Source organism: Scaptodrosophila lebanonensis, unplaced genomic scaffold (assembly GCF_003285725.1).
Source record: "Scaptodrosophila lebanonensis strain 11010-0011.00,11010-0021.00 unplaced genomic scaffold, SlebRS2 tig00000138-arrow-arrow-pilon, whole genome shotgun sequence".
NCBI classification, from domain to species: Eukaryota; Metazoa; Arthropoda; class Insecta; order Diptera; family Drosophilidae; genus Scaptodrosophila; species Scaptodrosophila lebanonensis.
The window spans coordinates 882,901-899,431 of record NW_022060587.1 but is presented as its reverse complement, the minus strand read 5'-3'; the positions used below and the strand labels follow the sequence as shown (position 1 = coordinate 899,431).

Here is a 16,531-nt window from a genome sequence, read left to right as displayed (position 1 = left end):
CTTAGTCTTTAAATGAATAAACATTAAATAATTTATTTAATTTATATTAATATTAAATTTAATATAATCGAATGAAATTTAATTAGAGTTGAAAAAAATCGACTTTAAATAGCATTTTTTGTTTTCCTTTATATTATGCTTTATGATTTTTTATGCAACATTTACCAATTTGCAATATTATGTGTAAGTTGTTTGCATTTTAGTTTAGTTTCTTGTTGTTTTGTTTTGTTTTGTTTTATTTTATTTGGTTTTTACTCAATTTAAAGACATTAGTCTGTTTTCTAATATTCTTTTCTTTTTGTTTTATATGTATTTGTTGTATTTGTTGCCTCATTTAAGCTTTGTTTGGTTTACTTTAATTTAAAGTAGGAAAAGAAGGGAATTCATTTTAGAACTAAATTAGTTACATGCGGGCTATGTGGCAGACAGTACTGATTCACTCGGAACGAGTCCTCGTCCCGCCTCCATCAGCTCTACCTTGCCCTGAATTGCATACATAAGTACTACACGTATATGTCTTTGCCTGCATAGTAGAAAGTAAATTTTAGCTAAAATTCCTTTAATAATATTCATAATAATTTGGTATAGCACAAACAAATTAATAGATACCCAAAAAGGTTGTACAATTTTGACTACGACTTGCCGCCAAGGGGTGTTTGGGGGTTTCTCTTGTAATCTGGTAATCCCGAATTAAATCATATAAGTAGTGTGTTAGTATATAGTCGTCGTGCGTCGAGCACAATCTCGCAAAGTCGCATGCGTGTTGCCTGTACAGTTTCTAAGTGGTTTTGGTTTTGTTGGTCTTAAAGCTAACCTGCAGCACGCGGTTGCCGAGTGTATAGCCATTGAGTGATTGTATGGCCACAACTGCCTCATCGTAGTTGGTCATTGTTACGAAGCCAAAGCCCTTGCACTTGCTTGTCTGCAGGTCGCGTATTACCTTCACCGATTGGACGGCTCCGAATGGTCCGAACAACTGCCAGAGCACATTCTCCTCGGTCTCGGGGGCCAAATTGTACACAAATATGCACCATCCGGAGCCGGTCATGGCATTGCCAGGCAATATTGAGTTAGCCAAGAGATCGCCAGCCAGTGGAGAGTATCTGAGCAATGCAGATGCGATGGATGCGGAGATTACGGAATGCAAGAGAAACAAATATATTAGAACTCGTTCTGTACGTATATTGTGATGTTTACATTTTATATGTAAGGACTCATATATATGAAGAGTTACACACGATGTTTATTTTTTGGTTTTATAAATTAATTCTTTTGTATAGTACATTTAAAATCAATCAAACAAAATTGTGTCAGTCCCTCAACAAAGGAAAAACATTGAATAAACTATATATAATTCTATGCTGGGTAGTTATGTGTTTCTTTTCCGTTAACATGCTTCAAATATAGGTACAAGTGTAGGGGCCACCATTACACCGTGCTGCCAATAATATTCGATTTTTATAGGGATCCAATCAATACTTATTCAGCATATTCAGCATAATGTAATCGTCGCCTAGAGCTTTTGCGGCACGGGGTTCTATTCGAACGAAACTACTTGAAATAAAATCAAAAAAGCATTTCGAAAAATATACAATATTACACAGTTATAGTTGCAAAAAATAAAACAAAAAGGGCACAACACTGTTTAAGAACAAATATACTAAAAGACATCATTTGAAAAGGCTCATAGCTTCGAATCACCGAAGCTCAACTTCCCTTGCAAAGTCCCCAAGCATTCCAAAATTATTGGTGAACCAACGTCTTTGATTAGTGAGTAATGATGATTGAAAAAATTATAGCGATATATAAACTCAAAGGAAATACTCAACAAAAACAAACATAAAACTACGTTAGAAAGGCATTTAATCTAAATTCAGTCACTGAACTTTTCCTGCTATAGGCTGCGATCACTAACCATAATAAACAACACCGCCGGTAAAATACTCTGACTTTCTTTCGACTTTAGGAGTACGATTTTATTTGAATATACCTGAGGATAATAAAACATTTGCAAGAGAATGTGTGGCTCGTTTGTTACTTTCTACAAATTTGTGAAATCTTGCGCATGCTCTCCAACCATTTCGAACAGAAAGTATATATGTATGTATGTATTTAAATGTACATACAATTTGAAACCAAATATAAAACATAGAAAGCTAAGATGTTATTGGTGCTAATCATACAAAAGCACGACAGTTTCCAGTTTGTACAGTCAAAAGACAAATACACAGAAATTCCAAACAATTTTATTGGTTGGCAATAAACTTAAAACGCAAATAATTCATGAAATTAATTGCACACGAACAATGAGTCTAAGCATATTAATATTTAAACATTTAGAATTTTGTTTAGATTTTATATTAAGATTCTGTTTAATTGCAAATTATTTGAATGCATATGCCAGTTAAATATTATTTGTAGTTTTATTTCATATTTTACTGTAGTTTTGTTTAAAAAATAAACAAAATAACAATCGATACATGTACGAGTATGTATGTGTAAAAAATGAATAAGTCAAAAAATTCACCTTTGTAAGCCCTTGTTAATCGCTAACATGGGACTTTTTCCAATGCTAAAAATGATGAGAAATTTCCAAAGAAAAAGTTGAAGACAAACCGAATACGTTAAATGAGAAGGCAGAAAAGAGAAACCAATTATACGTATACATCAAAGGAACAAAACAATTTAAAGGATAACACAATACAAGTATGTATAGTAGTTGCCAAATGGTTCAACCACGAACAAAGTATGTAGAAAGTAAGTACCTATGTACGAGTATAAGTATATAAAAATACATATGTTAGGTTTTAGTATATTTGTTGTCCAAAAAGTAAGTCAAAACAAGGAACCAAAGCCTATAATTTGCATTAACAAAGCATTCAAAGCTCCAATAGCTCCGTATTGAGATCTACCCTATTGGCTACGTTTGTATTATTGTCTGTATAGTATTTCTTATCGCACGAGCACTCCAACCCACATACATATTTACATACATATACAAACAGTATATGTACGTATGTATGTACAAGTATGTACTTTTGAGCAATAATGCTCAGCAGGAAGCGTCTCGTCGGTGGAGAACGTACAAATGTTAGGAACTGCCCCAGAAATACCCAATGTAAGTATAGCCAGATTATGTCTAGTAGTATGTCCTGTAACAATTCCTAGCCCCCTATGAAATGGTGTAAATACTGTGAGCTCATGGGTGGCTCATTGGAATACCAACCTTATACGTCCAGCGGATGGTAATGCTCCGGCCAACCGGCGTGTGGCGGCAGCTGCCTGGGGCGTCAAATATGCAGTTAATGGTGGTGCTATCTGGGCCTTGGCGCTATTGCTTGGATTGTTGGCAAATTTAACGGTTATCGGTTCGGCATAGCCCTTCGGTGTCTTGCCATTCAACTCCTGAATAGCACGTTCAGCTTCATTGCGTTGATCGAAGCGGATAAAACCGACACCCTTCGATAGACCTGTGAGCGAACAAACCGAGCCTTGGTCAGGACCCCAACAATTAAAAAGCTCGCGCGACAACTTACCAGAAATATTATCACAGAGTATACGAGATGTAATTATCTTGCCAAACGATGCAAACATCCCCTCCAAGTCTGGTTGTGATAGATTTTTCGGAAGACCCGATACATATAAATTAGCACCCTTTATAGATTCTGAACTTGGACGGGCGTATGATACTTTAATAACCTTATTCTGCAGACGCAGTCCGTTTAGGGTATTGACAGCCTTCTCCGCATCCTCGGCGCGTACATAGTTGACGAAGCCGTAGCCCAAGCTCTGACCTACAACAATTTATATAAATTAGTTTAGTCTTCGTTAACTAACAAAGTTGAAAGTATACACCGAAATATTTACTTACCTTGCTGAAGTGCCGGATTTAGTGCGGTCAGTGATGCTGGTAGGACTGAAAGGTATGTACGTCAATTAGGGAGAGCATTAGAGCAATATTTGCAAATAGGTTTACTCAAGTCTACTTACAAACTACTACTTGTATGTATGTACTAGTGTGTATCACTTATGCAAAATCGTGCTCGAAATAAAACACTTATCTACTGCGCATTCATTAAAAAGCTATAAAACAATTGGTGTAACTGGAACAAACAATGGAAATGTGTGTATGCATCCTATATGTGAACGCGAATGTGTTATTCGATATTTCGTCACGAAAGCCACAGAAACTAACGGTGAAGAAGATGGTGTGGAAATTGTTTAGCAAGCTCTCTTTCATACATTCTTCGATTATATTTATGGCCGAACTTCAACAATTATTGAGTCACAAATTAAATAGGATTGTTTGAATACAAGCAATCGAACTAACGCCTGATTTCAAAGATGAAAAATAATCGAAGTCGACTGCAGCTATCTTTCTTGATTCTCCTTGCGGTTTTATCAAAAAAAAATCGATTAACAGTTAACAGAACATAATTTAAATTTATTGTCATTTTCAGTGAAATCATCACTTTCAAGTAACGATGTCCTAATTCAAGTATGCGTTCAACTTTATAGAAATTATTAATTCCCCAAGAAAAAAGAGCGAGTTTAAGCAAAAAGAATAAACGTCGATTAAAGCGATTCTGAATCGATTCTTTTTGTATTTCTACATTAGAAATTGTGTAATCAAATTTTCTCATATTTAATAGGCATGGAAAAATTTGTCGTATCAGTCAGATTAATTTCTGCAAATTTAGCTTGTACGAGTTTGGTAAAGCTGGAATTTTAAGTTGTAGAATTTGCCGATTAAAAGCTTAAAAGAGCTGCCCTGTACCTTTATTTTTCTATGAATATATACCCTCATTATTTGATGGCCGTACAAATTTAATATGCATACTCGTAAATCGACTTGTATTTACTTCAATATCAACAAGAGAGAATGCTACAGTCGAGCAAGCCCGACAGTGTAATACCCTGTACCCAGGTAAACTTCCGTCACTGAGTTATATGCGCCCATAGCAGCAGCAAAAAGAGGAAGAAGAAGAGCGAACTTGTTGCTGCAGTTTGGGGGGGTTGTACTGGCGAGAATTTGTTTTGCTAATAACTTTTCTTAGAATTAACCGAATTGAACAACAGTAGACAATTATATATAAATTATGTGTGCAACATTTGGTTAGAGTAGCTTTTTAAATGTGGACGGTAATGACGAAATTCTGTAGCGGGGGAAGGGGGGCGAAATTCCAAAAAATAAAATAAACTCGTCCTTTCTCGGGCCTAGGAGAATCTGGATGCCAACTTTGGTTATTATAGCTTTTATAGTTTCTGAGATCCTCGCGTTCATTCGGACGGACGGACGGACGGACGGACGGACATGTCTAGATCGATTTCTCTCGTCATGCTGATTCAGAATATATATACTTTATGGGGTCGGAGATGCTTCCTTCTGTATGTTACATACTTTGCACAAACCTAATATACCCTTTTTACCCTACGGGTACAGGGTATCAAAAGGCATATGACGATACTCAACTACGTTTACAGCTTTATATATTTTAATATTATCCGAGTATTTTACCGTTTTGAAACTTTGGAACGCAAAAATGTGTATTAAATCTGATGCGATGGAAATATTATTGAAAAATTTCAATCTTCTTCATTATAAATGAGGTACAGTAGACAAAGAGGCATAGTTGCATTGAAAACTAATCAGAAGTGAATTAAACTCGGATTATTTTGTAATATGCCAGGAAAGTGTTTTGCGAATGTTTCTAAGATTTGAAAATATAAATGCTGAAATGAACTGTGGCACTATTGTTTTTAATCGGGCACTTTCCACTGAAACTGTTAGAATATTGAAAAAAAAACGAAGTTGTCTGAAACGTACTACATATATTTGTTTTAGCGACGCTAAAATTTTCGTTGCTCTTTATTAGTCGGTCAATAGTTAATTAAAATATATTTGTTGAGCTTTGTATTTACTTCAATATCAAAAACTTCTTAACGAGGGAGTATGATTTGAAAACTTTAGAAGATAGGTATAAGAAGAAGTCTGTCGAGAGATTTCTCCAGCAAACTAAATATGGATGGGTGTGGACTTGAATGGTCACACCAATCGACTATCGACTTAGCTTGGTGTGAAATATGTCATTATTGGAGTTGCTTAGGGTATCAGACCTTAAACAAATACATATGTATGTACATATTAAGTGGCATATTCGTATATTCTTGTTAATGAACTTGATTTTTAATAAGATGCGAAATTTAACAAAAGTAATGAGTCTACATTTTTGTGCAAAGCTAATGTTTGTGCAATATGTGTGAAAACGTTCCTACTTATACCTGACATACACGAAGGATTTTACATGGAAAGTTGTGTCCAAGTTTTTTTTTTTTTTTTTGTCAATAATACACTTCACACATGTTTGCTTGCTCACTCTTTGGTTAATTTATTATATATACTTGTATATCTATTTTTTTTATTACGTCCAGTAACTGTAAATTGCAATTTTTACTAGCATCTGTAATTTTTAAAGCTTTATCTATTTTCATCGCCAAAAGAAAATGATTACAAATCGAAACCAATTTCTTAACACATAAATACGCGAAATTATAAGAACAAGTTGAAAGAGCATATACAAGTAGATGCTCTACACTATATAGGGAATTTAGAAGAACACACAAAAGAATTCCGTTTAAATCTGCTCGTGTAAATCTGGTATATTTACTGAAGATAAATTTAAGTACAAGTATATTTAGATACACGTACTTAAGCTACAAGTACACATACACACATGATTGCTGATAGATTATAGATTACTTATAAATTATTTGATTAAAAATGAATTATTGGTCAATATTTACCCAAATTACCTGAGACTTTATCACGCACCAGTTTGCAACTCTCCAACTCACCAATGCTTGAGAAGAGCGAACGCATCTCCTCTTGGGTCATGGTTTGTGGCAGATAGTTGACAATCAAATTGGTGCGCGACTCATCATTGCTGCCATCGACGGAGCCGTTGGCACTTCCGTTCTTCACAATGTCCATGGCGTTGGTCATCGTTACGCTTTCTGTGCTCCGTTGGGTTCGGTTCGGTTCGGTTCCGTTCAGTTTGGTTCGGTTCGGTTCGATTCGGTTCGATTTGGTTTGTCTTTACTTGGAAAAGAGTAGCCGTGCACCCGTCTTCGTCTCCTGATTTGTGATTTTATTTTGTTTTCTTTTATTTATTTATTTTTTTTTTTTGTTTTGTTTATGTTTTCTTATTTTGTTGTTGCGGTTGTTTGTGCTTAGTATTTAATCTCACTGCTCGTTTGTTAAACTTAGAATTTAGTTCCTTTTTGGTATTTGATTGAGTTAAGAATTATGTTATGTAATAAGAGCTTTGATTGCGCTTTGCACAAATCCCCTTAAGTTTGCATACAAATAGTCGCGCTAGCACGTTCTCCTCTTCTTTGTAGCTGTTGTTGGAATGTTCGAGTTTCTGTTTCGCTCAGTGTATTTTGCGTTTTGTCTTTTTGGTTTGGGGTTTTAGATCAACTACGATCGCAAAAAAATGTTGTATTGTACATATATGTGTTGTATATAATATACCGCTCTTTCTTCTTTTCTTTTATATTTTTGTTTATGTTTTGCTAAAAGTTTAAAATTTAATTTAGGTATTCATCAATTTTTATTTCTCGTCTTAGTTAAAAGAGTAAATTTTGCTAATGATTTCTTTGTTTTCCGTTAAGTTTTGCTTTAGAGTGTTCTAACGTATATTTTGAGTATTTTTATGCGTTTTGGTTTTTGGTGTATGTGTGTGTGTGTGTGTGTTTTTTTTAATTTTAATTCCTTTTATATATAAAATTGCAAAAATGCAAAAAGACAGCAATAATGGTTTTATTACTTTTCTACTTTTTTTTGCTCAGTTTTGTTTTTTGAGTTTTTTCCTTGGAACTTAGTTTTGGTTTTTCCTTTCATTAAATATATATATATATGTGTATATATATATACTCGTATATATATATGTATATATTTGCATATACATATATTTAATTTTTGTATATATGTACCTTTAAATATGATTATTCGTTATGTTTGTTGCTGTTGTTTTTGTTATTAATATTAAATTAATAGTAGTTGGTTTTATTTGGTGGTGTTTGGTTTTTTCGCTTTGCTTTGTAGCTGTTAAAAATTTAGCATTTTTTCTTTTCGTTTTAGTTGTTTGTCTTTTTGTTTTGTTTAGGTTTGTGATAAATGATAGCTGTTCGATTGCTCGCTCGTTTTACTTAATCTGTAAATGAAAAAAGAGATCAAATATCAGATGCATGTACACATAATATTGTATAATCGAATTATGGTTCAATATTATATATACTTATAAATACTTAGTTATATTAGGAGCTTCAGAAATGCGTAAACACAAACCGTCTGCCCAAGTCCAAAGTTCCAGATAAGCATTCGTCCCACAACACCGAAATGTTCGCTAATATTGTATGTATTGTCTGTACATGCATACATACGTACATACTTATGTACATAACGACATCAAAGCGTGGAGAAAGAAATATTAAGGCAATGGGGAGCCAACGGCTTGTGTTTACTCAACGACATCGCTGACATTTTTTTGTAAGCAAAAAAGTCAACTTAATGGCTTGGAATTTAATTAAATTGCTTTTCGCGTGGCTTCGTGTGCTTACATACATACTCGTATGTATGTACATGTACAAGTATATAAATGCGGAGTTAGCAAAATGCATTGCCACAGCCCTCGACATGGCCATAGATACACATTAAAGCAACAATAATCGCACCGCCTCTTGAAGCTCGTGGGGTGGTAAGCGGCAGAGCTTCGGCTTTCATATGGCAACTGCCTCATCGCAGCCCGCTATTTCTGCGATTCAAGCGTATTTCTTTGGCTGCGTCGCCGTCACCGCCGTGTTCTATGCAATGCCATATGTGCGTTATCACTCTTCTGGGCGCCACTTGACATTTAATGCCTTCCCCTGGCTGTCGGGCAAACGAGATTTTCTGATTTCTGCCGAGCGAGCCATTTTTGCGTCCAATATATTCAGTTGCATGCTGACGCTACATTGGTTTCATGAAAACTGTGTTGTACATGAATTTTCAGTAAACAGAGCATTTGCCGAGCATAAGAGCCATCCAAAATTTTTCCAATTGCTAAGCCAACACTATAAAAATCTCCATGTCCATGTACAATACTTTTTCAAATGTCTAAAGCTCTTACATAAATACTTTGTGAATATCTGTCTGTCAACAACAAAAGAGTAGCGTGGTTTGGCAAATTAAGGTAAGAAAATTCAGCTACGTTTTCTAAACAAAATATTATAGAAATATAATATAATAATATACCCTGTACCCAAAGGGTATATTAGTTTAGTGCGTATGTATGTAACACACAGAAGGAGGCGTGGCAGACCCCCAAAAGTATATATACATATTTTTGATCAGTGTGACAAGACGAGCCAACATAGCCATGTCCGTCTGTCCGTCCATCCGTCCGTCCGTCCGTATGAACGCACGGATCTCGGAAAATGTAAGAGCTAGAATAACCAAACCGAGAAATTACGAGTTTAAGCTTTTTTCGATGCTTTTTTCCCTACTTCCCCGTTATTAGGGATTTTCCATAACTCCGGCAATTCTTCGAATTTGAAATCGATTAATTTTTTTTTTAAGTTGAGCCCACCCGACTTTAGCATTCCTTTCCTGATTTACTTCATTTTGAAATATCAGTCCCTGATGCATCTGCCTTGCAAAGGTGAGGTGAAAATTCATCACCATTATAAAATTTTAATAATAATTTCTTAATAGAGTATTCCTTAAATGATTGAAATATTGTACGCCTTTTCTGCCCTGGCGTATTTCATGATAATCAATCGATGCCAATCGATCCGAAGCAATTTTCGCATTTTTATATGTAATACAAGTATTTTTTTAGATTTCAAGCTAATGCTTATTTTTTTTGGAAATATTGCAAATCGGCTAATAACCCACCATTTTCGCAATTTCTGCTAGTTGTTTCGTCCATCCCAGAACTGATTTATTTTTAGTGAGTGGTCTAAAATTCGTAGTTCTGAAAATAGCATCTACTATATGTATCTCTTATGTTCATAATCATTAATTGAATGTGCAACTCGATATGGAAGTTCGATTGGAGGCCGATATGGGACCGCGATTTAAGGGTTGCAAGCGGCCGAAGCGGTCAACAGTGAGAGCGGCAGAGTGCGAGAGTGCGACAGTAGGGGGCAGAATAAAGTGGGAGAGTTTGAGTCGATAGTTTGCTCAATTTTCCCTTGCAGGATGCCTTTGTTTGAGCTTCCTTCTCTCTGCTGTGTGCGTGTGCTTGTGTGTGTGCCGGCTTAGAATTTAAAAAAGGACCACTTTGGAAATAGGGTAAAAACCTGACGCGCAAAACAAACAAGCCGCCCAGCATAGCCTGCCACATGTACGTATATGTATATGTATGTGTGTGTGTGTGTGTGTGTTTGTATGTATGTATCTACTCGTAACATTTCAGATAGCGCAAGCCGCGAGGTCATTGAACTCTTCCTCGCCCCGGTCACCAATTGACTTTGCTTGGCTGTTGCGTTTTCTAGTTTTCGGTTTTTGTTTTGTTCGGTTTCCCCCTGCATCCTTGTGGCTGGGCCACGACGAGTCTACGTTTGTTGCCACTTGCATTTATGCTTCGAATGTACATACATATGTACATACATACATATATACATACAACGTATGTAGTTGCTGTTGTTGTTATTGACGCTAGCACGCAGTCTTAGCTTGCCAACCGAGCAACTTATTCGCAGCCAACAGCTGTTTAGCGACATCAAGAGCCAATGCTCTCACACTTGCACGTTCCTACTCGGGCATATGTACATACTTGTATGTATGTGTGTGCATGTCTATGAATGCATGTGCGTTTACATGCAACTGTGTTTGTGCTTAGTGTGGTAGTATCTGGCGAGTGCAATGAACCCTGACGGCAATCAGATGTTAACTTCAATCACCTTACCAGGACAACATCTCAAACATCAGAGTTGAAGCGACGAATGAGGACCTTAAACTCAAATACATACATACATATATGTATATGTGCATCCATATGCACTTGAAAAAGGGCAAACATACATAAAGTAAGATCTAAGCGGTGGCAAAAGGGTATCAAGAGTGTAGAAATATGCAAACAAACAAACAAACAACAATGACAGCATGCAAGCCACTAACCAAGCAACAAAAAGGCGCCCAAACAAAGGAAGTGCAGAACGGAGAACCAGAGAAACAAAAAGCCGAGTGGGGCGACGCAATACATACATACATACATATGCAGGGGCTTTTAATTGTACAAGTAGACCGACATGGCGTGACACTGCATAATATGTCCTGACCCCTACTACGAGGACCCCGCCAGGAACCGCTTGCCTCCTCTGCAATAAAAACATATGCGACAAAGAAAAAAAGAAACAAAAACAGAAAAAGCAAGCAAAAATGTGTAATTGACACTTTTTCGCCGATATCGGTGACCTTGTTAAAGATGTGTGTCGCACATTCTTGAGGTTGGTCAGGCAAGTCTGGGCTGCGTGAAGTACTGATTACGTTTTATACCCTGTAGCCAAAGGGTAGCCATGTTCGTTTGTCCGTCTGTATGAACGCAAGGATTTCAGCAAGTACAGCAAGTGTTTAGCTTCTCTTGATCCCAATTGAAGTGTGCATTACAAAAGGATTCTAGCATTCAAATCTTGTTTTTATTTAACTTATCATAGAGTATTTGGACGAGAGTATGATTAAGGTACAAATATTTTGGAAATGCTTTGAAGTGAAGGGTACTTTATTTACTCCCATCAATAATTATTAAATAATTTTTTGTTATTGTGTTATTTTACAGGTTTTGTTGCCATAAAGACCCAATTTGTATTCATTTAAGACAAATCCAAAGTTTACACACTTTTCCACAAAACGTAAGAAAATGATATTTGTAGAACAACAAAACCCTTCTTTGCACCACCACTCATTACTAAAGGAAACGTTTATCCGAAGTTCAGCTATCTATCCCTCTCCACAGACTACTGTGCTCCCTACACTCCTTTTTGCACCGTCGTCCCTTCTCGGGAAGAATAGAAGAATCAACAGTCCGTAACTCGAAACGCTCAACGGAACTCTGTAATCTAAATAAAAGCCACTGCTCGGCTGTGAATAGGTGGGCACCCATGTCGCCAGAATACGTCTTTCCTACAACGACTTTCGTCGAAAATGAAATTTACTACTGAAACTGGTACAGGGTATATAATAGTCGAGTGGGCGCGACTCTATCCCTTAACTACAAATGATTGTCGTTGATCAAAATACCAATTGCATATTTTCATAAAAGGAAAAAGGCAATGAACAACGAAATGTTCGAAATTGATCTCCAAATTAATGCCAAGAAAAAGATCGTATCTCACGCCGCTGTACTTAACTCGTTGATCTTTGCCGAAACAGCATACAATTCATCCAACACCGAGCGTATTATCCGCAAGATACGACATTTAAATATTTACATATACTCGTAAATATAAGCCTTTCATAGAAATCGAGACAAAATCTGTAATTTCCTGGTAGATTGATACTTTAGGATTGAAAAATATTATTATTTATGTTAAAATATCTAGAAACAAACAAATAAGAACACTCTGTGAGACAATTGAAAGGAATTTTTTATCAAAACTGTTGTAAAATTCGTTAAATAATAAGATAAAAATCAAAAATATGAATCAAATGGGCGAATGGGCGAATTCACCAGAGTAATTTGATCATTGATCAGTCCCTACTGAATGAAAAACAAACCAAACTTAGTGATCACTTAAAATGTACCATAAAAAGAGTATAACACATCAGTGATCACTTTCCCTCAGCTGCTACTTCATTTAGTCAAAGCGAATTTGTTGACGATATTGTCGATGATAATTTTAAAATACAAGTATACTATATTCGTGATCTTACAAGATTCCAGTACAATTGCAAAATGTTGGGCATACAAAAACCCAAGGAACTCTGATCGCATTCAAATAACTTTTATGAACGGACAGTGACTTGACTACAGACTTGACCAATTTTTGACCTCAGAACGAGTCGGGCAACTTTACAAAACTAAATGCATCATTTCCTAAGAATAGAATATTTCATTTAAGTGTATATTTTTTCGTATGAATTAAAAACTAAATAGAATTTTTAATTTAAGTGTATATTTTTTATACGAATTAAAAACTAAATATGATATGATTAATAACTTAAACTTGCTGTTTTCATGCATAATCTCTATGCCACTCGTAATATTTAACGGCGTTGCACTTAACACATCTATGATTGGAATTTCGAGGGCGCAGTATATTGAACTAAATTACCAGTGGACTAACCAGGGAATATCAGTGATCAGTAATTTAACTGATGAGTGATCAGTTTTCTGCTGGGAATGCGCCCAATGATTCTTGATCAGGATGATAAAAATAGTCCAGGTCCGTTTGTACAAGAACTGAATCACTAGCCTATACGTTCGCTTCAGTCTGAGACACTCTTAGACCACCTCCCCACTCCCGCAATATGGGTATGGTTTCTTTTTTCGTGGAATTTTTAATCAAATTAATTATATTCTGTATGTTCGTGCTAAGTTTTATCGAGAAAGGTCACCTCTAATGATTTGAATGTTTCCGTACGTGTTGTATGTATAGCCTTTGATTTGTTATTATACCCAGTATAATACCCAGTATATAAGGTATATAATACACAGGACGAGTTACCCTGCAGAGTACTTATATACGTGTATATACATATATAGTCATACAAACATTCTTGATCAGAATGACAAGACCTTTGTGTTATTTCTCTCGATTCACCGCCCCACTCCTCTTATATTAGTGAAGTTGTTCATAGTTCCCGTTATTATTGAAGATGTTTACCCAAATTTAACTAGTATAGAACATCCTGTTAGTGTTATGTCCTCATGCTCTGCTATATACAGTGAGCAAAAAAAGTTTAAGTACACTTTGGGCTTTAAGGAGATTTCGATAAAATTAGTAGCTTTAGGAACGAAAACGCATACACGTACTTATATATATAAGTCGTAGAAAATAAATTCGTGCTTACGTCTAAGCATACAAAACAACGTCGCAGGTCAAGTGCTATAAATACGTCGACCTTGGTGGCATTCACGTCCGAAGCGGCTTAATGTAGGAAAGCTATAGTACACTGAGGCAGAACTAAACAACCTTTACATATGTACGAGTATACTAAATGCCGTAACGCCACATTGCAGTCCTTATTGCAAGTCGCTTATCTTTGAATCGATCATTTCGAAGTGTTGAACTGTTTATGACTTGACCAAGTTAACAATTCGAGCTCTTTTAAATTTTTAAGGCATGTTAGTGCCCTATCTCGAACTACCTACCGGAACTCAGTATACTTGTATCCATCCGCAGAGGAAGTTTATTACAAACCATAATGTTCACTTTAAGAAATATTGCTATTTATATATTTTGTATCATACCTCATCGCATAATTATGTTTAATCGAATTATCATATCATGAGTGAGTCAATTTTGTCGGCTTATGTTGATAATCGTATACACTGTTCCCGAAGGATAAATAGGGTATATAAGGACTGTGCGAGAAGAAAGCACGACGAGAGAAATCAATTCAGGCCAGCCGTTCGGTCGGTACGTCTGTCTGAATGAACGCCTGGATTTCGGAAACGGCTGGGTCCACATCGACCAAACTTGGTGTGAAGACTCTCCTTATCCCCAGACAATACAAGTTTTTTTTTTTTTCATTTTTGCTCTCTACTGAATTTTGTCAACACTGACCACAATTCTAAAGCTAAATAATGAATAAATAATTATCTACTTCAAATCGGTGAGTTCTAAGAAAAGTTATTAGCTAACCCAATCCACTCCAGTGTTGCACCCATAAATTGCAGGAGTTCACTCTTCTTCTTCTACGGATATAACTCAGCTGCGGAAGTTTATTGGGTAAAGAGTATTTCGCTGTCGGACTGCTGGACTGTGGAGTGCTCTCTTGTTTGGCTCAAATTTTGTCATCGAACTTAGTTAAAATATAGATTTAGACTTAAATAAGGATAAGGGCCCGGGGACATTATCTTGGAGAAATAACTGAAATACGTTATACTTTACTTAAGGAGCATTACTTACAGCTTCTCAGTAGACGTACGCACAGATAGAGGCGAAAGCTCGACGGAGAAATCGAAAACTTCCAGTAGTTGGGGGGTGAAAACTGTCACTGTCGTAAAGTGATGTGTTGGCTATTGATTACACGTTATCTCGCCGACTCGCTCGCACCGATGACAGAGAAGTATGGCACACAGGCTTTATCACGCCTTTGACCGTCTCACTCGCACAGCCTATCCTGGCCCGCTGACTGATAATATATTCGATGATACGTGTAGAGGAACTGCCGTAAACCGGCAGATACTTCGCACGACACAATAAAAAAAATTCTTAAAAAAATGCTATGCACAGATATTGCAAATATTGGCTAGGGTAGATGGTGAACACAGTGTTTGAAATAAAGTTTGACTAGCTAGATATTGATGAAATTTATCTTAAACCTTAAACATAGACTTTGGGGTTGTTACGGCTTTCGCGATTTTGAAATTATTGCAGTTTATGGCCCGACACAAGCGCAAACAAATAAGAGTTTATAATGCAGGAGTAGAATTTGGATAGAGCACGGGTGGCTTTGGCTTAGAAAATGCTCACAGCTTACAGTTATTTTATGCTGCTGGCTTTATTTATAATGTTTGTGTGTATGTGTGTGTTGTTTGGAAAAAACCGAGAACACAACAAATTCCTAACTGAATACAACACAAAAACTGGTGCAGAGGAGTCAAAAAATTATAAATGAATGTTCTCGAATGAGAAACACAACCGAATGGAATCAAAACCGAACGAAAGCAACGAACGAACACGTACGACTGAACGGGCGACAGGATACCAAGCTGGCAGCCAAGCAAACAACTAGACAGCAGCGAACGACAGCAGCGGCGGCGGCGGCTACGACTGCAGCGCTCGGTGTATCCTTTTGACGCCCCATGGCTGTCAAACGCTATCCTTTCGGAGCGCCAGCAGAGAGTACACGCACACCAGAGCCAGCAACCACCGTTAGTCCTCAGCCACAAAATCGCCGTCGTATCACGCTGTCTTGCTTCGACATGTGGCTTACAAGGCCCCAGCCGACTGGTACACACCCTTTCGAGCGAGCGAGAAGGCAACATAACAGAGTTTGAGAGAGCGCCTACCTAACTGCATACTCGTACGTGTATGTGTGAATGCATGTACGTTCGAATATGTGGGGGCGCGTGCTTATGCAGTTGGGTGTAGGCGGTGGGAGCAGCGTTCGCTTTGTTTACAGCATGCAGAAACGAAACGGACCGGTCCGATCGGACCGGACCGATGTGGGCTACCTACCTACCCACACACACCCATGTACGTGTACATTATATTTTCAATAAGTTAATTAGCTACTTCTATTTTTATATTTACAATACTATATACATACTGTGGCTTCTCGGTATCGTTTGGAATAACTTAAATATACTTAAGACAG

General features: G+C 36.7%; 1 protein-coding gene across 4 annotated transcripts; it reads right to left on the bottom strand.

The window, feature by feature from the left end:
* Positions 1-301: 301 nt before the first annotated feature.
* Positions 302-15,874, bottom strand: LOC115629218 (ELAV-like protein 2). 4 transcript variants are annotated; one of them, XM_030525625.1, is made up of 7 exons: positions 15,854-15,874; positions 6,805-7,575; positions 3,872-3,916; positions 3,537-3,794; positions 3,227-3,470; positions 2,528-2,572; positions 302-1,103 (listed from the first exon to the last, which is right to left on the bottom strand). In XM_030525625.1, the coding sequence occupies exons 2-7, from the start codon at positions 7,001-7,003 to the stop codon at positions 779-781; spliced, it is 1,116 nt and encodes a 371-aa protein (XP_030381485.1). In that variant the 5' UTR covers positions 7,004-7,575; positions 15,854-15,874; the 3' UTR covers positions 302-778. The 4 variants fall into 4 exon arrangements, with proteins under 4 accessions (XP_030381485.1, XP_030381486.1, XP_030381487.1 ...); XM_030525626.1 differs by having other exon boundaries at positions 6,814-7,575; XM_030525627.1 differs by lacking the exon at positions 2,528-2,572.
* Positions 15,875-16,531: the final 657 nt, after the last annotated feature.